At 35.1% G+C, this 26,846-nt stretch overlaps 1 protein-coding gene across 2 annotated transcripts in view; it reads left to right on the forward strand.

Moving 5' to 3' along the window:
* The window catches only part of LOC120075266 (myosin-15), a 60,908-nt gene extending 43,978 nt beyond the window's left edge, over positions 1 to 16,930 (forward strand). For both annotated transcript variants that reach the window (XM_039028483.1, XM_039028482.1), the window contains exons 25-39: positions 2,431 to 2,570; positions 2,780 to 2,891; positions 3,026 to 3,073; positions 3,156 to 3,245; positions 3,403 to 3,573; positions 3,698 to 3,850; positions 13,129 to 13,305; positions 14,177 to 14,311; positions 15,161 to 15,231; positions 15,310 to 15,409; positions 15,499 to 15,555; positions 15,641 to 15,697; positions 15,830 to 15,910; positions 15,994 to 16,076; positions 16,231 to 16,930. In XM_039028483.1, coding sequence (XP_038884411.1) covers positions 2,431 to 2,570; positions 2,780 to 2,891; positions 3,026 to 3,073; positions 3,156 to 3,245; positions 3,403 to 3,573; positions 3,698 to 3,850; positions 13,129 to 13,305; positions 14,177 to 14,311; positions 15,161 to 15,231; positions 15,310 to 15,409; positions 15,499 to 15,555; positions 15,641 to 15,697; positions 15,830 to 15,910; positions 15,994 to 16,076; positions 16,231 to 16,348 — 1,593 coding nt within the window. In that variant the 3' untranslated portion in view covers positions 16,349 to 16,930. The remainder of the gene's footprint in view (positions 1 to 2,430; positions 2,571 to 2,779; positions 2,892 to 3,025; positions 3,074 to 3,155; positions 3,246 to 3,402; positions 3,574 to 3,697; positions 3,851 to 13,128; positions 13,306 to 14,176; positions 14,312 to 15,160; positions 15,232 to 15,309; positions 15,410 to 15,498; positions 15,556 to 15,640; positions 15,698 to 15,829; positions 15,911 to 15,993; positions 16,077 to 16,230) is intronic.
* The last annotated feature ends 9,916 nt before the right edge of the window (positions 16,931 to 26,846 follow it).

Below are 26,846 nucleotides of genomic sequence, written 5' to 3' on the forward strand. Positions count from 1 at the left end.
GCAATTTTGGAAGAATTGAAGAATAAGAATACCTGACAACATACGTAGTTGATTGCAAAATGTCACCTGGATTTCTTCTATCATCAACCAAAAAAAGACTTTTGAGTACTTTTGCAAAATAGTCTTCAACAAGAAATTCAACAATCTCTATGTTGTCTAAATGTGCTTTGAATTCCTCATTGCTCATACTAACATTCGATGCTTCATCAGAATTGGTATCATGAACAATTGGAAAGAAGATAGGATCCATAGTTGTGGGAGAGCTAATGAGACCTTTGGTTAAAGTAACATTTGATCCCAGAGGAGTGACCGTGGAATGAGTGTATGAGTTGGTAGACTGCTGTAACTTTGGTGAGGAAGGGGGAACCAAACACAAGCTTCTTTCTAAGAGTTGTGGGCTTGCAATCTGGAAAACACAAAAACTGAAATGAAATTCACTGGCTTTCCTTCCAAAGAGAAAGATCACTTTCTTTGGCTTGCGGGGTGTGCACGTTATTGTGGGATCTTTGTGGAGAGAGCAACAATAGAGTGTTTTGTGGTCTGGAGAGAGATCCTAGTGAGGTTTGGTCTTTGGTGAGGTTTCATGTTTCTCTTTGGACTTCGATTTCGAAGATTTTTTTAATTATTCCCTAGGTAATATTTTACTTAGTTGGAAACCATTTCTCTAGGGGTTTTGTGGGTTTCTTTTTTTTTTTAAATCCCCTTGTATTCTTTCATTTTCAATAAAGTAGTTGTTTTTATAAAAAAATAAAAGACAATTGAAATTCATCTCTACTATCTTCGCCTTCCACCTAAGCTGTGCAGGAAAGGCCCAAAGTCAATCCCAGGGAACAGTGAAGCTTCATAGGGTCTTTCTGTCTTAATATCAGGGATTCTGCATCATAGTTATATCCCCTTGACACTGGGATGTGTAATGAATCATCACAGCTTTATCAAGAAAGGGGGTAAGCCTCCGTTATCAAATCGGTTGACATTCCAAATTGTACTTATTCCTTCTATCCATCCCAAAGGATGTCTCCTATATTCGAGTAAGGCGAAACGAAGGGCTAAATAGCGCCAGTGATTCTCTAAGCCGGTCTGGATTTCCAATGCCTCGGGAAACAATCTCAAAAGAATCCTGAGTTGGAATCCCTCTTTTTTCACCCTTAAAAGTTGAAGCATCTAAACTCTTCTTTTATACCACCTCTGTATAACTTTTGAGGAGATGATTATCTTTGACTAGCTCTAACTGCAATATTTCTCATTCTTCAACATGATTTGGAAAAATGAGAGATGGGTGTTAATTTTTCTCAACTCCTTTAGAGAAAATTTCTTTACATTTCCCAAAAACAACCGATCCTTTCTTTTCAACACCAACAATTACTTGTAATATCTCTTTACCTTCTCAAGGTGGCCAATATACACGTTCAAATTTCCAACTTTGGGGAGATCTAAACTTGGCCAAATGGATAAGTCCCAGAAGCCTTTGCAACTTGCTTACCAAAAAAAAAAAAAAAATGTGTGCACTGGATTTAGCAACTATTGAGTTGGAGAATTTTCAGATAAAAGAGAGGAATTTTCAACTTGTTCTTCAAGTCTTCAGGAAAACCCACATCATTTTCATTCCTGATGCAAAAGAATGTTAGAAAACAATTTGAACAAAATAGATTTTTAAGTATCAACAGACGGTCTTTGCTCTTTCTAAGAGGCCAGTTACTCTTCCCCCTCAAACTCAACATTTTAAATACTCTGTTCTCTCTAGTCCTAATTCGAAGGTTCAAATTTTGAGAGGCACACCATGCCTTCCTTCAGATTCTTCTTAAAAAAGGAAGTTTGAATCAGATACTGATTCTCCTATCAGTATTTGCCGTGAGGATTCAGAAGGCTTTGAGAATGGAGTTGATCTTGATGAACCAATGCAAGAGGAAAATCTTGAGGCGGATCTCAATACTTTGTTTTAAAATGAAGTTGATTTAAAAGATAATATATGATGGGTGCTGCTTGTTTCTCTCCAGTACCTCCTTCAGAAATCCCGACACATTTGAAGTCTATTGTTGAAGATCGTGGTTTAATCTTAGGTTGATCCTCCCCTCCTTGTTAGAATTTGTTTGAACTTATTCGCCCAAAATTCAGAAATGATAATTGATTCTTATAATGAAAAAACAAGAAGCCGTAGTGGAAAGTAGTAACAATGGGCCTTTAATGTTAAATGGCAATTGAGTTAGAGTAGCAGTGAAGGTGAGCCAAAAGAAGAGGTTATAGTGCACACAATCATATTGTCAAGTGTCAAATGAACGACAAAAATAGGGAGGTATGATATGGCTGAGACTTAGTTATATGGCTCCTCTGATACATGACCACTTTGCTATTTCATATTGGAATAATTTCACCCTTCCGGTTGTTTCTGGATTACCAATGTTAATCTCAAATTGGTTGCTCATAAATCCTCAGAGTGCTCTGGATGCCATGGAGAAACGGAACTCAGCTCTGGAAGTTAAGCTTGTTGAGGCACAAAAGGATGGTAGCCACACTGTTGAAAAGTTGCTGGATGTTGAACAGAAATGCAATAAGCTTCAACAGAATGTGAAAAGGTGTTGTTAATAGAAATGTTAAATGTTATATTTGCGTATCACTTGAGTTGCATGCTTTCTTCCCTTATTATTGTTTGACTTCTTAAACAATTTTATGGTAGGTTATTTTCTGATTGTATCTATGTTGTGCACCTTATGCTCATTGTGTTCTGTTTTATTTTTTTCTTACCTTACCTTATTTCTTTTTCTACTCTTGTTATAAAATATAGTCTTGAAGATAAACTCTCAGTTCTAGAGGACGAGAATCATGTATTGCGACAGAAAGCCTTAAGTGCAACTCCAAGGAGCATCCGGCCCAATTTTGTAAGGGCACTATCGGAGGTAAGACATTTTGTGAATAATATGTGAATAATCACATGCACTAATTTTGTGTACGTGCGAACTATATGGCTCTTCATTTGATAATATGACTTGTTTCATGACTTCGAATGATCGTTGATTTTTCTATGAAACAGAAATCCTCTAGTGCGCTTGTCCCTAATGCTGATCGGAAAACTTTATTTGTAAGATATTATATATTTATAATAGACTGGTAAATTGTTATGCTGTGTTATCCTTCTAAAAAAAGGAACGTCCTTTTTACAGGAGTCACCAACACCTACAAAATTGGTTGCACCTTTGTCACAAGGCCTTTCTGAATCACGGCGAACAAAATTAACTATAGAGAGACACCAGGTTTTTATACGATTCATTGAATACCGAGCTTTCAATTTAAAATTTCCATCCATGAAAATTCATGGCTAAAATATTTGTGAAAAGTTGTAGTCAAGTTATTTTAAATGTCACATGGTGGAACCTTTTCCATGGATGATAAAGAGCACTTTCTATGCAGGAAAACTATGAAGTCCTTTCTAGGTGCATTAAAGAAAATTTGGGGTTTAAAGGTGGCAAGCCACTGGCTGCTTGCATCATCTACAGATGCCTTCTTAACTGGCATGCCTTTGAATCAGAACGAACAGTTATTTTTGACTATATAATTGAAGGAATCAATGATGCCCTCAAGGTTATTCTCTTGTTTCAGTTTGATGAAATTTCTTAAGTGTCTCCTGTATTTATTCCAACTTGATTTTTTTTTGTTCCATCCTAGCTTTAACTTTTAGTTCTCTAATTTTTCTATAATGGCTCAGACTGGGGACGAGAATATTACCTTGCCATATTGGTTGTCAAATGCATCTGCATTACTATGTCTCTTGCAAAGAAATTTGAAGTCAAATGGTTTTTTGAGCACAGCTTCTCAACGCTCCACTGGTTCCGCTGGCTTAGCTAGCAGGATTTCTCAGGTGAGCTGAGCAATTTATTTTGGAGTTTGTGATTTTGTCTATTGCAAGAGTTAAATGGTTTACACTTTATGTTTTATATTTGTTAAATACGTGGATGCTTTTTGGAGAGCATGTATCTTAAAAGAGCAAAAAGCATGTATCTCAACAGTGGAAGAGATGTGATGCACAATTCAGTTGCAACCAATTATATATATTATCAGAACACGTCTGAGTGATTTTTGGTATAAACCAGAATGCTAATCTCTCAAATAAAAATATAATCATGCCTTCAATAGAATAAGCAACTCATATATATAGTGAAGGGCTAAAAGTACGATGAAGTGACCAATTAATCTAATAACCGAACCGATAATAACAAAATAACTAACTAAACAAACATGTCAAAAGGCCAAAGAGGAGATAAAATAATTTAATGGTCTAAACAGATGACATATGACTACTTCATATTCCACCCTCCTAAGATCAAACTCATCCTCGAGTTTTAAAAAGGACAAACAAATAGGATAAACAAATTACTAGAAAGAAAATAGTCGATGAGTTGACTTGCAACTTTGCTTGAGATTCTAGAAAATGGCGAGTCGGATGTGTTTTCTCAGTCATTTCTTCTTCTTCCTCACACATCTTATCTGTATTTTAGCACGTGAATTTTTCTTCTTTATTCAACTCGACTTCTTATTTCACTTTCAAATTTCTCTTCATCTTGTTCTTCGCGCGATTGGCCTCCCTCGCACAGTTTTTTTTTTCTTCATTTTTGTCGGCTTTTATTATGTGTTCTGTTTTTCGTGTTGATTTCTTTGTCTTCTTCGCTAGATGGATTGAACTCCTATCAATGTCTTCGTTGATAAACCTAGAGGCTTGGTCTTTCTTGAGTGACTAATAGGCAATTCTTGAAGGTTTCTTGATTTTTGAGGTCACGGAGGGTTAGGGTTATGCCTTTCTTGAAGTACCATTTTTTGTTGTGCTCTGTTTTCTTCGGCTGACAGCAAGCATTGAGTTGTTGTCTTCAGGGATAGGGTGGTGGTTTGCTTCACTTCCTTTTTGATGAGGTCATTGCCGCTGGCAAGCTAATCTCTCAAGTAAAAGTCAAATCATGCCTTCAACAGAATAAGCAGTATTATTTAAAGTAAATGGCTCTAATGAAGTGACTGGTTAATCTAATAACTGAACTGGTGATAACAAATTAACTGACTAAACAAACAAGCTAAAAGGCCAAAGAGGATATAAAATAATTAACTAGTCTAAAATGCTGACTTATGACTACATCAGTTTTGCAATAGGAAGAAATTCACCCTTTCTAAATTTCCGAACAATGTTAGAACTCTATTGGAAGAGATGGCATTGAACAAGAATGGAAGTAGAAGGAATGGTTAAAAAAAAACTTGTAAGAAGCGAATAGAATATATTTATTTACAATTGATAGAATCCTAAGGGAATAGGAACTGTGTTCATGAGGGGATTTGGCCCGAGTTAGTTTTGGAATGCCCATAGTCTTGGCACCTTCAAATAGGCATCTTCTGAATGGACCGAGATAGTTTTAGAATGGGCTTCAAATAGGCATCATGACCTCTTCCCTTTATTTAGTCTTTCCTTGCCCCTGAAACCTAAGTTGGTTGCTGTAATAGGTTTGTTTAATTTCTTGAAAGTGTTCATTGGTGGAAAATAGATCTGAACTACCTACCTTGTATAATTAGATGTCTAAACGACACTGCTTTACGTTTTTTGTTTTTTGTTCTGTTTTGTACTTTGGTTTTTTGGGTTTATAGTGGTTAGTCCGCCATATGGGCAGTCTTCTCTTTCCATTGTGGTGATCATGAATTTGTGGAAGGATTGTCGAAAAATGTTGGTGCAAAGAAATTTTCTTCTATATATATTATTATATTATATATGGTAAAAACTATTTAACTAAAAGTTTTATTATCAAATAATGGTTCTTATTTGAACATTGAAGGCATTTCTACTTTTTGATGTCATAGGTTTGGATCCCTCACACTGGGAAAAAATTCCAGTACTACGGGAGTACCAGACTCCCTTTGTTCACTGTAGATTTGTCTAAACTCCATCTTAATGTTAGTGGGTGCTACTCTATTTTTAAAAATCATGGTGACGTGGCACACAATAAATAGAATCTATACTCCCATTGTACTGGAAAATTTTCTCCCGACCTACATGTGATATAATATATGTATATGTATGTATCTATATATGTATATAAAAAGCAACAGTTGAGTCCTGCACCTGTTTCCATAATTATCAATGGTGCAAATCATTTCTTAAATTTAGCATCTTAACCAACATTGTTAAAATCGTACGATACCCAAGTTGTATCGACGATTCAAATCGAAACAAAGGGAAATCGATACAAATCCTGGGTTTGAATAAAAAATAATATGTACCTTTCGATTTGCGATCTTGAATCATGTTAATCATTCATTAATCAAATCGTTCGATTCAAGTAACAAAAAGAGTAAAAATAAAAAAACGAAGACGACAAAAAACCTCGTGGACGGTTGCAATTTTGAGTTTTAGGGTTTATTGTTGCAACATTGCTAGCCGAAGTAGATGACCTTGTGGATAGTTGTCAGTGATTACAAAAACGGAAAGAAACAGGAACTTGCAGCCGAGACTCAAAGAGGGATTGAAATTTGAAGAATGAAGATGAAGAGACTTGCGATTGAGGCAGGAAGAAAGAGATTAAAAGGAGATTAGAAGAAAGGAAATCTGAAAAGATACCTGTGATTTCTAAAATTGTTTAGTATTATTAATCAATTAAAAAATGTCACAATATTTACTTTTAATAAAAATATTTATTAAATCAGTCCTCCCTTTTCTCATGCCTACAACTGTCCCATGATTGTTGTAGTGTGACTTCTCAATTCTTCCAATCCTAACCATTTATTAATTTTTTATTCTTTTTTCGAATACTCTTCTCTCTTCAGTCTTCATGAACGTTTTTAAACTTTTTCTTAATTTTTTAGTATATTGTTTTTATTGTTTTTAAACTTTAAAGTTTCATACTTATTTTGGAGTTGGTTTATGTTTTATTTTCTTGCATATTTAGCAAAGTTGAAACTAAGGGACTTAGTTTGTAGTCTCGGGGGTATGATAGTAATTTATCTTACCCTAATTTTCTTTCCTTTTTTGTATTAAAGCTTGTTGGAGCCTATAAATAAGAACCCTCGTGTATCTTTTATATTATGTTAAAATCTAATAAAAAGGACACTCTTTATCATGATTTTTCCTCCCTGTTCTAGGGTTTTTCACCTAAACCTTGTATCTTCTATTTCTATCTTTTAATATGGTATCAGAGTATGGTGACAAAACCTTAGCCATCGTCGGCAAAAACCAACCGGTGCAAGATAACATTAGGTCTTCACCACCCTTGCTTTCACCACCGTCGCCGTTGATGGAAACTCCTAAACAGCCGCTAGCCGCCAACCGCATACCTGCCGCCGTTGGGATTTCTTTCTCCTACGCCGCCGAGCTATGAACACCAAGGATCAATGGGTCTATCTCCAACAATGGTTCAACAACAGTTGGCTAATCTTAAGGCGAGTTTTCAACAACAAATCGTTGCTCTTGGGGTGGCCCTAGGTTCTCTTACAAATTTAAATTCAAGTGTATTGAATTCAGACGTTCCTTTCGGTCTACCGATGTATCCAGAGAATCTGGTAACCTCTATCCCTGGTTTAACTACTACAAATTATTTGTCTGGATCTATGGAAAATTCCACAGGTTTAATTGTAGGAGAAAAGTTAAATGAATTATTTCTCTTGGTCTCAGTCCATTAAAATGGCTCTTAAGGGGTGTCACAGGTTTGGGTATCTAATTGGTGAGATATCTTGACCTAGACCAGGAGACCCTCAAGAGCGCATTTGGAAAGGAGAAGACTCCTTGCTACGGTCACTGCTGATTAATAGTATGGAGCCTCAGATAGGGAAACCATTGTTGTATGCTGCAACTGCTCGAGATATCTGGGATGTAGTTCATAAATTATATTCTAAGAGGCAAAATGCGTCTTGTCTTTACACTCAACGTAAACAAGTTCACTAGTTCAAACAGGAGACGATGGATGTCACTTCATACTTTAATAAATTGTCTTTAATCTGGCAGGAGATGGATTTGTGTCGTGAAATTATTTGGGATTGCCCTTGTAAAGGTGTCCAGTATTCTAAAATTTAGGAAGTAGATCGTGTATATGATTTTCTAGCTAGTTTGAACTCCAAATTCGATGCAGCGCGAGGCCGTATACTGGGACAAAGACCTATACCCTCTCTTGTAGAAGTGTGTTCTGAGGTTTGCCTTGAGGAGGACAGATCTAGTGCTATGAACATCACAATTGTGTCTGCTACTGATTCATCTGCTTTTAGTGCGAAATTATCTGGTAATGATGGTGACAAGAAAAATGGGAAACAGACTCCGGTGTGTGAACATTGCAAGAAAACCTGAATACAAAGGAACAATGCTGGAAATTACATGGTAGACCACTGAATGGAAGACGACGCCCTCCGAATGACAAACCCAATCCTGGTCAGGCTCTTGTGAGTGAATCTGCAAGTACTTCTCAGCCACAACCTTAGATGAATGGTCAAAATGACTTTGCTATCTCTTCCCTTAGGGCAATAGCTCAATCAGGTACATCACAATCCTTAAGTCTCCTAAGTATAAATGACAATAAACCATGGAGACTTGATCCCAGGGCTACAGATCATTTAATTGGGTCGTGTGATAACTTTTTATCGTATCTACCGTGTGCTGGTAATGAAAAGATTAGAATTCCAGATGGGTCTTTTGCTCCTATTCCGGGCAAGGGTCATATTTCTCCGTTTCATGGTTTAACTTTACAGAATGTGCTGCGTGTACCTAACATATCTTACAATCTCTTATCCATTAGTAAGATAACCAGAGATCTCAATTGTCAAGTTGCCTTCTCACCGGATAATATTTTCTTTCAAGACTTGAGTTCGGGGAGGATAATTGGCACTGCCCGGCACAGTAAGGGACTCTGCTTCCTTGATGGCGATGCTTCTTCTAGGAACAACTATAAGACTAATTTGTTATCTTCTTATTGTGACATTTTTGCCTTGGTCATCCAAATTTCCAATATATGAAATTTTTATTTCCTTATTTATTCAATAAAGTTGATGTCTTTTCTTTGTCTTGTGATGTGTGTATTCGTGTAAAATAGCGTAGGGTCACCTTTCCTTCTCAACCTTACAAACCTTCTCAGCCCTTTACTCATATTCGTAGTGATGTTTGGGGCCCCTTCAGTGTTACCACTTCTTCAGGAAAGTAGTGGTTTGTGACCTTTATCAATGATCATACCCGTCTTACATGGGTCTTTCTATTCATTGACAAATCAGAGATTTCATCGATATTTCAATAATTTTACACTACTATTGAGACTCAATTCAATATCAAAATTGCTATTCTTTAAAGTGACATTGGTCGTGAATTTCTCAATAATACACTTTGTGAATTTTTGTCTTCTAAAGGCATTGTTCACCAAAGTTTGTGTTCCTATACCCCTCAATAGAATGGGGTGGCTGAAAGGAAAAATCGTCATCTCCTCGAGGTTGTTCGGTCTCTCATGCTGTCTACTTCTCTTCCATCTTATTTGTGGGGAGATGCAGTTCTTACTGCAGCTCATCTTATTAATCGAAGCCTTCCTGTGTCCTCCAACTCCAAACTCCTCTTGAATGCCTCAAGGAGTCGTACCCGACCACACAGCTTATTCTTGATGTTCCTCTTTGGGTTTTCAGGTGCTCTGTCTTTGTTCATAGTCATGGCCCTAACCAAACTAAGTTTACCTCTCGTGTTCAAAAGTGTGTCTTCCTTGGATACCTCTTTCACCAGCGAGGTTATAAATGCTTCCATCATTCTTCCCGAAAGTACTTCATCTCCATGGATGTCACATTTCTCGAGGATAAACCCTTTTTCCTTGTTAGTCATCTTCAAAGGAGAGTACTTGTGAAGAGACTAATTGGTCAACATCTTTAGTCCTTATTGATCTTCCTGAACCTATCTTGAGTCCCATGATATTGTTCTTACCTACTAAACAGGTCTCTTGGCTAACATACTATAAGAAGAATCTTAGAAAGGAAATAGTGTCCCCTATCTTGAGTTTCCATGGCACTGTTCTACCTACTAAATAGGTCCCTTGGCTAACATAGTACAGGAAGAATCTCATAAAGGAAATAGTGTCCCTTACTGTTTTGTCGACTCTGGTCCATGAATCCGAACCAACACTCTGGCTGAAAGATGTGATCAGAATCCTACTATAGGTTGGAAAGTAGATAAGAAGTCAGACAACCCTGGGGATTATGATGATTCTCTTGACATGGTCATTGCCTTGAGAAAAGATACGAGGTCTTGCACTGAGTATCCTATGTATAGCTTTCTATCTTACAATAATCTGTCTTTCGAGTTCAAGGCTTTCACTGCCAGTCTTGACACAACAACAATACCAAAAAACATACAGGTGGCTATGGAAATTTCTGAGTGGAAAACTGTCGTTATGGAAGAAATGAGAGCTCTTGAAAAAAAATAATACATGGGACCTTGTTGCTCTTCCAAAAGGGCATAAAATAGTTGGGTGCAATGGGTATTTATTCTGAAGTATAAATCTGATGGAACTCTAGCTAGGTACAAAGCCTATGGGGTAGACTATTCAGAAACTTTCTCTCCAATAGCGAAGTTAAACACGATTAGGGTTCTTCTCTCTATTACAGTAAATAAAGATTGGCCTCTCCACCAACTTGATGTGAAAAATGTTTTTCTAAATGGTGAATTAGAAGAAGAGGTGTATATGAGCTCTCCTTCAGGTTTTGAAGCTCATTTTGATCATCAGGTGTGCAAACTCATGAAGTCTTTGTATGGTTTGATCCAGTCCCCAAGAGCTTGGTTTGACAAGTTTACTACCTTTGTTAAGTTCCGAGGATTCACTCAGGGACACTTTGATCATACATTGTTCACAAAAAGGTCAGTGTTTGGAAAAATTTCTATCCTAATCATATATGTGGATGATATCGTCTTGTCAAGAGATGATATTATTGAGATCACCAGACTGAAAAAGAAAGTGGCAGATGAGTTTGAAATTAAAGACCTTGGGAATCTAAAATATTTCCTTGGAATGGAACTGGCCCAAATCTCTGTCTCACAACGAAAACTAGGGATGGCAACGGGACCAGGGTAGGGCGGGGATGCACTCCCCATCCCTCCTCGTGGGGATTTTAATTCCTGTCCCCGCCCCATTCCTCGTTTTGGGGAGTCGGGTTTGGGGTCAGGGAAAATCCCGTTTGGGGATTCGGGTCCCTATGGGGAAAATCCTCGCTTTTATTCTATTATTTTTATTATTTAAAATTAACTAAATTCATATTTTTATTCTATTACCTTTGTTAAGTTTCGAGGATTCACTCAGGGACACTTTGATCATACATTGTTCACAAAAAGGCTAGTATTTGGAAAAAATTCTATACCTAATAGTATATGTGGATGATATTGTCTTGTCAGGAGATGTATATTGAGATCACCAGACTGAAAAAGAAAGTGGCAGATGAGTTTGAAATTAAAGACCTTGGGAATCTAAAATATTTCCTTGGAATGGAACTGGCTAAATCAAGGGAAGGATCTCTGTCTCACAACGAAAACTAGGGATGGCAACGGCCGGGGTAGGATGGGGATTTTTAATCCTTGTCCCCGCCCCATTCCTCGTTTTTGGGAGTCCGGTTTGGGATTTAGGGGAAACCCCGTTTGGGGATTCGGGTCCCTGCGGGGAAAATCCCCGCTTTTTATTCTATTATTTTTATTATTTAAAATTAACTAAATTTTATATTTATATTGAAATTGTAAACAAGCATGACTGGATGTAGACCTGCTGACACTCCTATAGAATTCGATGTTAAACTGGGAGATTCTGTTAACAAAGTTCCTGTTGATAAAGCGAGGTATCAACATCTAGTAGGAAAGCTAATTTACTTATCACATACTAGATCAAAAATTGCCTATGTTGTTAGCGTAGTCAGTTAGTTTATGCAGGCACCTTATGAAGAACATATAGAAGCTGTGAGTTGAATTCTGAGATATTTGAAAAGCACTCTTGGTAAAGGTCTAATGTTCAGAAAAACCGACAGAAATGCATTGAGACCTATATCGACTCTGACTGGGCAGGATCAGTTATTGACAAAAAGTCTACCTCAGGATACTGTACCTTTGTGTGGGCTAACCTAGTCACTTGGAGAAGTAAGAAGTAAAGTGTTGTTGCTAGAGGCTGAATACAGAGCTATGAGTTTGGAAATCTGTGGAGAAATTTGATTGAAAAAAGTATTGTTTGTTCTTCATCAAGATGGTGTCTTACCGATGAAACTCTATTGTGATAATAAAGCGGCTATAAGCATAGCCAATAATCTAGTACAACATGATCGTACGAAACATGTGGAGATTGACAAATACTTTACAAAAGAAAAACTTGACAATGATAGTACCTGTCTTATGTATATTCTATCAAATCAACAAATTGTTGATGTTCCTACGAAAGGGTTGTTCAGGCAAAATTTTGACTCATGTGTTAGCAAGTTGGGTTTGATTGACATCTATGTCCCAACTTGAGGGGGAGTGTTGAAACTAAGGGACTTAGTTTATAGCTCCGAGGGTATGATGGTAATTTACCTTACCCTAATTTTCTTTCCTTTTTTGTATTAAGGCTTATTGGAGCCTATAAATAAGAACCCTCGTGTATCTTTCATATTATGTTAAAAAATAATAAAAAGGAGACTCTCTATCGTGGTTTTTCCTCCCTGTTCTAGGGTTTTCTATGTAAACCTTGTGTCTTCTATTTCTATCTTGTAACGAGCACTTTTGGAGTTAGCTTATGTAATCATATTTTTTTGGAGTTATTTAATTATTTAACGTTTGGTTGTTTATTTCTCTATTTTAGGCTTTATTATTTATATTTTTTAATGCTATTTATCAAATGGTAACTTATGATACACCATAGTTACGATACAGTATACGATACAATAGAATTTCATTTCGATGTGTTCTATTTAACAAGTTAACCTTGAAAGTCTATTTTCTTCAATTTTGTGGAAGAGCTGTAATTTTGATTTATGTTAATGTGTTTTACTTTTAACTTCTTAATAGTGGAGATACTGCTTGATTTTGTATTCTAGTGGTCGATAAATTAACGTGGTTATCTTTCTGTCACTCTCTTAATAATTACTTGTTCATCTTTGGTGGAAGTATATATGTTTTCAGCTGAAGTTTGCTTGTTTGAATGTCAGGGACTAAAATCACCCTTCAAATATATTGGGTTTGAAGATGGGATTTCTCATCTTGAAGCAAGATATCCAGCAATATTGTTTAAACAGCAATTAACTGCTTGTGTGGAGAAGATTTTCGGCTTGATCCGTGATAATTTGAAGAAAGAGTTATCTCCATTGTTGAGCTCATGTATTCAGGTCATTGTTCTGTTCCTGAATGATAATCATGATAATGCATTAACAGGCTAATGAAAGAATAAGCTAGAGAAGGCTTTATCCGGCTCCTTGGCCTTTTTAGGATCATGAACCCACTCGGTGAAATGTGAACTTGTAGCTAGTTTAAATACTAGTTGAGTTTCAGGTTAACTAAAAAGTGACAACTGGAATTTTTTTATCTTCATCTCATTTATTTCAGGAATTGTGCATGGGTGCCTTGGCTTTTGCTGGTTTTATTTTATGATTAGAACACCATAAGAATAGTTGAAGTATCTTTGCGGTCTTCGGCTCTTTGCCATTGAAAAAGTATACCTGTTATCTCAAATTTATGTGTTCAATTTGTTTGGACGTTTGGACACTTCTTTTGTTTTCAATTGTCCTTTGGAAGTGATGAATGTAACTGTCATGTCATCGTTGACTGCTTTGCTTTTCCTTCAAAGTTAATGCTGCTCATTCTTTTTTTCATGCCCAATTAAAAGTTTTCGAGGAAATGTTTGAGAGTAGATTTGAAATGAATACTTTTCTTACTAGCACAAAGTTTATTGTTAAATGATTCCTAGAAGTTGTTTTATAGTAGTTTTTAAATGCTTAAAAATACTTAACTGGATTTTTTTTCTTTATCCTATATTTATGATATTTTATGCATGCCTATTTTTTGATCTTGCTGCATGGACCCACTTTGTTCGCGTTTCTTTTTATATAGATTCAGTGTGTTCTATGGCATATCCTCTATGGGGATAACCACTTCATATTTTTCATCTCATTTATTCTTGTCTAAATTTTATTGCTTGAATTTTATTTTCAAAGTCATTAGACAAAGGTATTGCATAACATAACATTTTTTTAATGTCAGGCACCAAAAGCTGCACGAGTACATGCTGGGAAGTCCTCTAGATCGCCTGGTGTTCCCCAGCCATCTACAAGTAGTCCATGGGATAACATAATAAAGTTTTTGGATTCTTTGATGAGTCGATTACGTGCGAATCATGTATGTCTTTGAAATAATCCTCATGAGGTTTTTGATTTATTTTAGTTTTGAACCAGAAAAAACTTTTCATCTTAGAAAAAGTTCAAGATAACAAGCAACCAAAACAAAAGGGATAGAATGCCAAGGAGCAGGAAAAAAAAAAAAAAAAAACAAGATTTGAGATTGAAAGAAACTTTTGCCATGTTAATTTTCAGTTTAGCAGATGTAATGTTGAAAACATTACCACTTTTAAAGATGTTCCAACACTTTTTAACAGCATCACTAAAATCTAGCCACTCTGAGATTTTCCATTATCCTCCTGGCTACTCATTAACATATTTCATCTTCAGGAAAGGGTGGTCATAAGTTCAACAAATATTTCTCGAAACATAATGTGCATTGACAAACTTCTACATCCTTCATCTATTGTTCATACACGACCTACAAACAACTCCTTAGAAAAGGAAACCTCCTAGCAATTCACATTCATCTACTGATCTCCCCACCCAACTCCATCCACTGACCTTTTTCTATTTTTTGTCCAACTCCTTCGAAGGTCTTAAGCAATCCTCATGCACCCAATTGTTTTGGTTATTCTGTAACTCTACACGTAGCTCCCTATCAACAGATGCCTATAAACAATTCAGTATATGAGTCTAGTCAGCTCAGCCAGTCTTTCATGCCTCTCTTTTCTTTCTCTTGAAATGCTTACTTCTGCAGAGCTTATCAGTTTTGTTTATAGCATTAATAACAACAAATGTTCAACTTTATATTTAACTTTTTATGTGAGGGAATTGACAAATATGAACGTGTACTAGCCATGAAATTTTTCTTTGTATTATTGGTTGACCTGAAGATTCCTTGTGTCAGGTACCATCTTTCTTCATTCGTAAATTGATTACTCAGGTGTTCTCATTCATCAACATTTCGCTTTTTAATAGGTATGGGGTTGCAGTTTTCTGTCCCTTCGAGGCTGTGATGAAGTTTATTAAATTTGGATGTGATGTTTTGTTTTGTAGCCTTCTACTAAGACGTGAATGTTGTACGTTTTCAAATGGGGAGTACGTGAAATCTGGTCTTGCAGAACTAGAAAAGTGGATTGGCAATGCAACAGATGAGGTAATAAATGTATATCATAGTCGGGTTGATATTACAACTTTTAATCTGAATTTGGATGTAGAACTTATATTTTAAATTGGAAATTTTAGTATTCAGGGACCTCTTGGCACGAGCTAAACTATATAAGGCAAGCTGTCGGGTTTCTGGTATGTATGCTTCCTGAACTCCCCTTCCCCTTTCTACAGTCGTAGGACTGAGGTTAATATCGATGTCATTTTGCATTATATGTAGGTAATACATCAGAAGCGAAAGAAATCACTAGAAGAGATAAGACAGGATCTTTGCCCTGTATGGTCTTTACTCTTTTATTAGTTTGTTTGACTTATTTATTGACTGTTTAAAATTTTTACTTTTGTCCGTTTTCTTGAGGAATCATTTCTATTGGAATTTGGCTTTTCTTATGTTGAGTACTGAACACAGGCATTGACAGTGAGACAAATTTATCGCATCAGTACTATGTATTGGGATGATAAATACGGGACACAGAGTGTGTCGAATGAGGCAAGTTTTATTATTCCCTATTTCTAGTTGCTTGATGAATTTTGTTTCTTGGCCAATTGTGTAATCGATGGCGCATGGTTTAGGTGGTTGCTCAAATGAGGGAAATTCTGAACAAGGACAATCAGAACTTGACCTCAAATTCATTTTTATTGGACGATGATCTAAGGTAACTTTCTTACATCTTCATATCGTGATTGGATAAATTTTAGCCATTGCTTTCCTAAAAGCTTATGAACGAAGTCGGTTGCTCTCCTTTTCCCTTCCCTTTTCACCTTTTTTTCATGTTAATAATTCTTTTAATCATTATATGCTGATTGCAGCATCCCATTCTCTACTGAAGACATTGACATGGCTCTTCCCGCCATTGAACCTTCAGACATTGAACTTCCCACTTTCCTGTCGGAATACCCCTGTGCACAATTTCTGGTCGAGCAGTAAAGTAGTTAGTTAGCTTACAACACGTAAACAAACGATTATTCCGACGGTAACCTGGGATCAACTAATCGATTTGATAGATTCAACTAAATCTTTTTTTTCAATTGGATATGATCTTTCATTATATCATGAAAGCTTCTCTGCATAAGCTTGAAGATATCCGAAACCATGCATACTTCAAATTTGGGGTCGAGATTTGACGATTGAGAAGCAAAGAAAACTGATTTCTTACATTACTCAAACTTTGTGCTGATGATGAGACTGGTCTCATTTCTCCATTCATTCGATTAAAGTAGCTAGTAGTATATAGTGCTTACAAAAATAGGAAGTAGAATAGCTTTGCTAGGAAGGCTTCCATTCATGTGAAGCTGACTCATTTCTTCAATTTGTAAATGATTTCACTTGCAATCCATTCGTTGTAGTAGGATGCTGAGAACAGCAGTTTATGTAAATATGTAAATCTAGGACCTCCCAAAGCTTCAGATGGGACATTGTTAGGACCTAATGTTTGAACATTTGCTTAATGTTCAGTCGATGTAACTTTCTATAACACATTATGCAAATGTTCCTTCAGTTTTTGTGAGAGTTCTTTCTTGCATTTATATTTAAAAAATATATATTTTTCCTTCAATTATAAGGTGGGAGATTAAATCTTCTCTTTTAGAAAAAGTAGTAAATGATGAATAAAATTAGCTGATTCGAAAAAGAAATTTTATATCCTTTCGTAGCCAAGTTTTATTATGAGCCACATCTTTCTAGTTAAGTTCATTTATTATTGAGTTTGTCATGTATCACATCTTGAGATTATGTTAATTTATTAACGGATTTTCATTTTTACAATTGACCGAACTGAATTTTCATTGTAATTTATTTTGAATAGAAGAATGAGAGATATCAATTTTTTCTATATAAAAAAAGTTGTTTCTTGGGTTTTATTTTTGTTTTTTTTTCTATTGAATCACATCCAAAAACTTTAAATCGATCCATTAATCCTTTAATCCTTGTAGTTTATTAAGTGTGTAATCATGTCTTTGTATTAGTTGATCTTCAACTAAAAGCTATGAAGTATAGATACTTCAAAATGTGGAGAGTCGATATTAGATATGTATTTGATATTGATACTTTTAGATATATAGGAGAGATGTGAGATATGTAAAATAGAGTATTTGATTTTATTATTTTAAGACACGCTTATTCCCTTCTAGATTTGTGAAGGGAATACGACAATACACAATTAAAATAATTGGGTTCAATTTCGATCCCACAACCACCAATCCATTTTATTTCATGATTATCAGCAGCCTACAATCCACAAGCCGACTTCATTTCATAATTATTGATTACCAAATAACTAAAAGATATCTTTTAAGGAAAAAAAAAAAAAAGAAGAAGAAAGAAAAACCAGATTTCCCTGATGCATAGCTCACCCCTACGATCTCCTCTTCTTCCCAGTCCCATCCATTCGATTGCTAACCTTAAAATCCGTGAAGCATCTCCTCGTCTTCAATGAGTCATGCCGGATTTCATCTTCTTTCCATTTATTGTACTATCTGCTGCGCCTCACCGATCTCATCTTCTTTGCATGAACGCTCAAGGTTTTTCTAGTTTCTAGTATACTTTGTACTAAGAACTTTGTAATATGTATTTGGAGGATTAAATTTTCTTTAGGTTGTTATTTGGTATTTTATGCTTTGATGGATTATATTTAATATATATATATAAACGTATTCCTAAACATATTCGTATCTTAATTTTTTAGAAATTGATGAATCATTGTATTTTATCATATTCGTGTTTATGCTTCATAGACTAAAAAGAAGCAAATTTGTCATTTACTCAATATTTCTCTCTTAAAAAACCTTACCCACATTGTTCACACAGGGGGACAAGAGATCGGATTTTCCATGGTTGTTTACGACAGCGAGAATGCAATGAAACGGACTGTTCCCTTCTACCACTCGTTCTTTTTGCTGCTTTCCCATGAGATGAAAAACATGGAACACAACTCATTTTTCTCTCTTTTTTTCCACAAATCTCAATTTTGTTTCTATCAACAATATAATAATATCCCCACAATCTCAAAAAATCAATCAAGTAAAACCCAAATGGATTTTTTTTTCCTCTCTTTTTGAGGAAAATTTCACACAAGGATCCAAAAGTAAAAATTTTTCTATGATTGACCTCTTTCTAAAAATTTTATTACCATCTATGAAATACAGATATTTTATCAAAGAATCCGTATCAGACACGTATCAGATACCGATACTTTTGGATATTTATCTGACACATGATTTGACGTATCTATTTTTACTTTTACATTTTTTTTAAAGAAAAAAAGATAAGCAACTTGTTTAGTCTTTCCCAATCTAAAACTAGAATCTATTAAAAAAGCTCACTATTTGAGACAAAAACTAAAAGAAAAAGAAAAATAAAAGACAAAACCTAGAATCATTTAATTTTCATCTTCACATTTGAGTCCCCACAATGTCCACTAAAATATAACCCACTTGATTCAACAATTCAACGAAGTTCTTATACTTCTCCCTCTAATCTTCTTCTTCTTCTCTAATCAATATGAGTCACTTTTTCAATTGTATTTTATTGACTATCTTAGATATAGCTTTTTGTATGGTATTACCGTTGTATTTTATACTATTGTCATTAACTTATATGCTAAGTTTTTCTATATCCTATATTTTTTTTAAGGAAAAAAAATCGTATCTTCGACGTATCAATATCCTAGTTTTTTAGAAATTGGTGTATCGTTATATCCTATCGTATTCATATCTCCGTGTTTGTGCTTCATAGATTGCCATTGACCTTTATGCCATGTGAAATACCATATCTACCCCCAAATTGAAAATCTCTTCTCAACCCACCCACTTTCTTCCTCCTTGGATGATTTCTTCACCGATTTAACAGATGTATTTAATGCAACACCAACATTCCATCAAAATATTTCACTCATACCAACAACATTGAATGTTATTGATATCAAGAATAAAAGATCACTCTCAGTTATTCACTTTCAGTCAAACTTTTGAACTTCTTTTCCCATTGTTCTCTCAGAGTTTCAGTCCAACATTCTCATTGTCGATCGTTTTCTTCTTCGTTTAGTTCATTTTGTCATTGGTTATAGAGCAAGAACATTCATCAAAACTGGAAACGACGAGAATGTAAGCATTTACGTAGTATTTTTCTTCCAAGATCGCTTTCATAAAAATAAGAGATCACCCACCATAATGTAAGTGATCATTTAGTATTATATAAACGACTGCTTATATACAACTAAATGATCACTTACATTAATATGGGCAATCACTTATAATTCATTGGGCAATCACTTATAACTTGTTGGACGATCTATATAACTTGCTAGGTGATCTATTATAACTTGTTGGACGATTGCTTACATTAATAAAAATTCAAATCCAATTATCAATTTTCTAATTGCAGATCAATGACGGTAGTTCGCATTTTTGTACGATTTGATAGGGAATAGAACCAGTCCGGAAGCAATTATGTTGGAGGTCATATGAAAGATCTGAAGGTCAGAAATGTTATAACGTGTAGTGAACTAATGAATATTCTACACCAAAGACTGAATATCGATCCGGATATGTTTTATATACATATCAAATGTTGTTACAATGATCCCAACTAACCCAAATTGGCATAATCGATGATGAAGACCTCAACTTTTTTGTAAAAGGCAGTGATGCATCCCGGATTTCATTTGTATTGAAAAGAACCAATGAAGGTCCTTGAGCGGAACCAAGAATCAAATCCAAATCCCAATTTTGCAGAACATGAAATTTACAGTAACAAAACAAAAACTTTATGCATTAAATTTAAATTACAACATGCTAAATGAAAATAAGAAAAGATATGGGGAAAAAAATACTAACCCTTGAAGATTTAATCTTCTTCATGCAATCCTCTTCTCCAAAATCACGATCAACTGCAACGTGCTCGAAACCCTAGCCACCACCAATCAGAATCTCCTATATTCTCTGGGTTAAGAATCCAATAAGTTGTGGACTCTTGGTATTTTAAAAAAGAGGGATAGAGATTGTAAGAAGAAGGGTTATGGTATCCTGAGAACTTTTCTTAGAGAGATTTTGTGCGTAGATAGGTTTTCACTGATTGCTCTGTCAAAATCTAGAAGAGGAAGAAGATGATCAATTAACCAACCATCTGCACCCCACTTTCACATAGTAGAGAGAAAAAAAGGGGGAGGCAAAATGATTTTTTTAAAAAAATTTACAATAAAATAAATTTATTTAATAAAACAAATAATATATATTTATTTGATAACCATTTTATCATATACTATATATATTAATCTATATGTTATATCAAATATAACATGTAATTTATAGTTTAATATTGTATCAAATACAATATAACTTATAGTTTTTCATTCTCTTATTAATGTACAGTATTTAATATAAATTTCATTTATACTAAATTTCATTATATGAATCCAATTCACATAATTAATATTTGAATCAAATTCAAATATTTATTTCATTTCAAATAAACTTTATATTATAATGCATCAAACACATTATAGTAATTATATCATATATATTAAATTAATTAATTATATCACATGAATAGGGTCTATTTCGGAGGCAAATTCATACCATCCTATAGGATCTGAAAATGGCGGGTCACACTTATAAGAATTACTAAGTTGTTAGTAAAGATCTTGACCAAAAACGATAACTAAACAACTATAGGAATAAGAGTTATTCCAGAGACAGTAGGAATAAGAGTTATTTTGGGAGTAATGTTTGGTCAAAATTGTTTGTTTTAGTGAATAAGTATCTGATTGCCCCTCGGTAACACATATTCTGACTCACTAAAATATTGTTGCAAATAAATAATGGTTATGGGTACATTATTACTTTTTTCTAAAACTTGACTTTGGATTTAGTTACAATATGCTAATTAGAATTTGTTTGAATTTTATCAGCATGTCGAATTCTAGTATACTCGCTTCCGATGTACATAACAGTAAAATCAAATCAACAAACAAATTACTAGCAGTTGATTATACCAAAAGAATTTTAACAGAGAGTTGTCCTTTATCTCCCAACTCATCTAAAATTATGAATTATGTAGATGAGGATGTTGAATTCGAACAACAAGATAAATATGATTTACTTGTTATCGAAGAATGTTTAGTGGAAAACGATAAAATCTGGATAATTGATTCAGGTGCTGCTAATCATGTATGTACTATCTCACAAGAAACAAGTTCCTGGAGACAGTTGATAGATGGTGAAACAATCTTTAAGGTAGGGATCGGGGAGATTGTTTCAGCCAAAGCAGTGGGAGATATAAAGTTATTTATAGGAGATAAGTACATTTATTTGAAAAATGTATATTATATTCCTTTTATGAAAAGGAATCTAATATCTGTTTCCTATGCTAGAACAAAATTATAAAGTTTATTTCGAAAATGGTGAAGTATTCATCAATATGGTAAATAAACAGATCTGCTATGAAAAATTAGAAAATAACTTGTACATGTTAAAACCAACTGAGGTCAAAGCTGTTTTGAGCATAGAGATGTTTAAAACTGCTGGGACTCATAAGAAAATGAAGATTTCTCCAAATGCCTATCTTTGGCACTTGAGATTGGGTCACATAAATCTCAACAGGATTGCGAGATTGGTTAACGATGGTCTTTTAAACAAGTTGGAAGACAATTCATTACCACCATGTGAGTCCTGTCTTGAGGGTAAAATGACAAAAAAATCTTTTTCTGGAAAAGATCTTAGAGCCAAAGAACCCCTAGAGCTGATTCATTCAAACCTTTGTGGGCCTCTAAATGTTAGAGCAAGAGAAGGGTATGAATATTTCATTACTTTTATAGATGATTATTCAAGGTATGGGCATGTTTACCTAATACACTAAAGTCTGAAACTTTTGAAAAGTTCAAAGAGTATAAGGCTGAAGTTGAAAACCAATTAGATAAAAAGATTAAAACACATCAATCGGATCGAGGTGGAGAGTATATGGACATAGAATTCCAGAACTATTTAATAGAACATGGAATTCAATCTCAACTGACAGCCCCTGGCACACCTCAGCAGAACAGTGTGGTAGAGAGGAGAAACAGAACCTTGTTGGACATGGTTCGTTCCATGATGAGTTACGCTTAATTACCAAATCCTTTTTGGGGACACACAGTTGGGACTGTAGTGTATATTTTGAACATGTTTCCCTCGAAAAGTGTTTCTGAAACACCTTATGAGCTCTGGAGAGGACGTAAAGGAAATTTATATCACTTCAGAATTTGGGTTGTCTAGCACATGTGTTGGTGCAAAATCCTTAAAAGTTGGAACACCATTCAAAAGTATGCCTATTTGTAGGCTACTCAAAAGAAACTAAAGGTGGTCTCTTTTATGATCCTCGGGAAGATAAAGTATTTGTATCAATAAATACAACCTTCCTGGAGGAAGATTATATAAAGAACCATCAACCTCGCAGTAAGCTAGTAAAAGAAAAAATGTCCAGAGAAACGAAAAATGTATCAACAAGAGTTGTTGATCGAGTAGGTCCTTCAACAAGAGTTGTTGATAGAGCAGGTCTGTCAACAAGAGTTGCTAATGAAACTAATACTTCACATCCTTCTCAAGAGTTGAGAATGCCTCGTCATAGTGGGAGGGTTGTGCAACAGCCTGACCAGTACATGGGTTTAATTGAAACTCAAGTCATTATACCAGATGATGGTTTAGAGGATTCGTTGTCTTTTAATCAAGCAATGAACGATGTGGACAAAGACCAATGGATTAAAGCCATGGACCTTGAAAGAGAATCTATGTATTGCAATTATGTCTGGGATCTTGTAGATCAACCAGAAGGGGTAAAACCCATCGGTTGCAAATGGATCTACAAGAGAAAATGAGACCAAGCTGGTAAGGTGCATACCTACAAAGCTAGACTTGTGGCAAAAGGTTTTACCCAAAGAGAGGGGTTAGATTTTGAAGAAACCTTCTCTCCAGTTGCCATGATAAAGTCTATTAGAATACTCTTTTCCATAGCCACATTTTATGATTATGAAATATGGAAAATTGATGTCAAGACAGCTTTTCTGAATAGCTATCTTGAAGAGAGTATCTATATGTCTCAACTAGAAGGGTTTATACAGCAGGGTCAAGAGCAAAAAGTTTGCAAGCTTAATCAATCCATTTATGGATTAAAACAAGCTTCTAGATCCTTGAATATGAGATTTGACGCTGCGATCAAATCTTATGGCTTTGAACAAAATATTGACGAACCCTGTGTCTACAAGAAAATCGTCAACAAAACTATCGCTTTTCTAGTGTTGTATGTTGATGATATTCTACTCATTGGGAATGAGGTAGAATATCTAGCTGGCGTTAAGAGATGGTTGGCTTCATAATTCCAAATGAAAGATTTGGGAGAAGCACAGTATGTTTTTGGAATCCAGATAGTTCAGAATCGCAAGAACAGAACATTGACATTATCTCAAGCATCTTATATAGACAAGATGTTGTCTAGGTATAAAATGAAAAATTCCAAGAAAGGATCTTTACCTTTCAGGCATAGAATTCACTTGTCTAAGGAGCAGAGTCCTGAGACACCTCTAGAGGTTGAGGAGATGAATCGAATTCCATATGCATCTGCAGTTGGGAGTTTGATGTATGCAATGTTGTGTACTCGTCCCGACATATGCTATGTAGTAGGAATTATCAGCAGATTTCAATCCAATCCTGGTCATGACCATTGGATTGCTGTTAAAAACACTCTCAAATATCTTCAGAGAACGAGAGATTATATGCTCGTGTATGGTCCTAAGGAGCTTATCCTTATTGGATACACTGATTCTGACTTTCAGACCGATATTGATTCAAGGAAATCAACTTCGGGGTCAATATTCACTCTGAACGGAGGAGCAGTTGTGTGGAGAAGCATCAAGCAAGGTTGTATTACGGACTCCACAATGGAAGTTGAGTATGTTGCTATAAGTGAATCAGCAAAAGAAACATAGCTGATCCATTTACGAAGGCCCTCTCGGCTAAAGTGTTCGTGGGTCACCTAGTAGGACTAGGTCTACGAGTTTTGTATCACTAGGACAAGTGGGAGAATTTATGGGTATTGTAATGCCCTAGTTTATTGTATTTGTACATTTTATTCTCTCCATGTAAACTCAACATTGTATATATTTTCATATATTGATCCACTGGAGTTTTAGTCCAAGTAGGAGTATTGTTGGGTTTTATGTCCTAAAACTCGCAGTTTGTAAAATGATAAACATTTTCTATTATCAATATACTTGTTATTGATCTCATAAATTGTATGAAAGTATAAATCCAATAAACTAAGACCCATGACTATTGTATGAGTACTTGAACTTTATGTGGAGACATAAGAATGGATCGGGTTCGAGTAAATAGTCAAAATGATCTATGGTACATGAATGAGGTTGGGTACCTTATTCTGGTAACACCATTGAATGCGGTCTACTCTGTAGTTGTTACAAAGAGTTGTAAAGTGCTACATACGATGTGATCCTAATTCGTACATGTTATGACATGAGAAATGGGGTCGTCCTATGCAATGAGTTTGCATAAGATCATGACCAAGAAATAAGTCACTCTTACTTTGTAATGCTGTTTACTGTTTAAGACTAACTATTTCACCTAGATGACCTAGGTAACTCGATCTTAATCCTGAGCTAACTATAAACTCCTGTTTATTCGAGATTGTCCTTAGATTTACATAGTTGAGGGTTGGCTCAATAACGCCTGCTCAATAAGGCTCCCATTTCACGGGTAAGACCGGATAGATAGCTGGGGACATAGGGTGCAAGATGAAGTTCACACCTACCCGATTTAGGGATAGGAGAAGGTTTGTTCTCTCAAGTACTGAATCCAGGTCTTGAACAAAGGGTCTCACCCTCTCACTGGGCTGAGAGAGTTTGGTTTGGTGATTGGATCACAAACCAGTTGTTTATTAGAGGATCAGTAAGGACTTGAGAAATGAGACGTAATCTCGAGGATAAAATAGATATTTGACCCAGTCGTTATTACGAACAACCTGTGAAGGGTCGACTTGCTGATTATGGTTAAATCATGTGGACATAATGTATCTACAGTGAGGGGAGTGCAATTATGGGCTTTAATGGAGTGACTCATTAGTTAACGAATGGAGATTAATTTGGTCTAATGAGTTTAGCCAATTAATCTCGGATCGTTGGAGACCATGGTCTGTAGGTCCGCGAGGTCCCCCTACTAGCTCGTAACGGACTAACTCTAGAATAGCGTGATAAGTTAATTTGAAACGTTCAAATTAGAATTAAGGGATTTAGTAATTATATGAGATATAATTATGTTTAATTTTAGAATTAAACGGAATAGGAAAATTTATATATTTAAATATATAAAGATGGTATGTGTTAAAATTAATTTAATATTTGATATTAAATTAATTAATTAATTACTTTATGAAATTAATTAATTTTAATTTTTAAAATCAAATAGATTTTTTAAATCAAAATTTGATTTTTGGATAAAATTGAAAAATTGGAAAACTAAAACACTTAAATGGAAAAATGATTTTTTCCATTATCCATCTTTGAACTAGCTCACACATGAAGCAATATATTTGCTTTGTCTTCTCCAAACATGAGCTGCAACTCATGCAACTCTTCTCTTTGCATGTTGATCTACAATATAATGAGAAGATTGAAGTGAAAATCGGGCATGCAATCTATAGAATTTTGAGAGAAAATTGATTTGAAGAAGGGTTCTTTAACAAAGGTTGCTGCAGTGAGCTTTTCTCCTTTATCCCTTGATTCAAGCTTGTTTTGAGTCCCACAACTCAATCTAGAGCACCAAGAGAATAGTGGGGAAGATCTTAAGGTGGTCTACAACAAGATATGGAGAAAATTGCAGCTGGAGAAGGGGCTTTGAAGAAGTTTTACAAGAGGTATGTCTTGAAACCCATTTTTCTGCAAAAGCATGCTTTATATTTTTCCAAAATTAGTGAATTTGAATGCTTAGATGATCCTTGTGCTTCCGCTGCAATTGATACAATTCTACAGGAATGACAGAAGTGAAGCTTGGATTGGTCACAATATCCAATCTAGATACTCCCCAATTTGATATTGACCATATATACGAACAATCTTCAGAACCACAAACAATTCTAACACCTTCCATTCATATTCTAACCCTACCTGCTCCCATCCCACAAGAGATGATGCCTTCTATTCCAATGCATTCCATTATTGCAACCTAACTATTTGTAGATATATCCATACCATCCAAGGGTCCATCATATGATGACCTTATTACAATACCTCACAATGATCAGAGTGACGATGATATGAAGGTTGGTCAATTTTTTTTTTTTTTTGAAATATAATTTATCAGTTAAATTGCTAATGTTTGCAATAAGAAATAACTTTAACTACCATGTAAAGGAGTCGAAAAAGAGCTTGCTAACTATAGGGTGTTTG

Source organism: Benincasa hispida, chromosome 4 (assembly GCF_009727055.1).
Source record: "Benincasa hispida cultivar B227 chromosome 4, ASM972705v1, whole genome shotgun sequence".
NCBI lineage: Eukaryota > Viridiplantae > Streptophyta > Magnoliopsida > Cucurbitales > Cucurbitaceae > Benincasa > Benincasa hispida.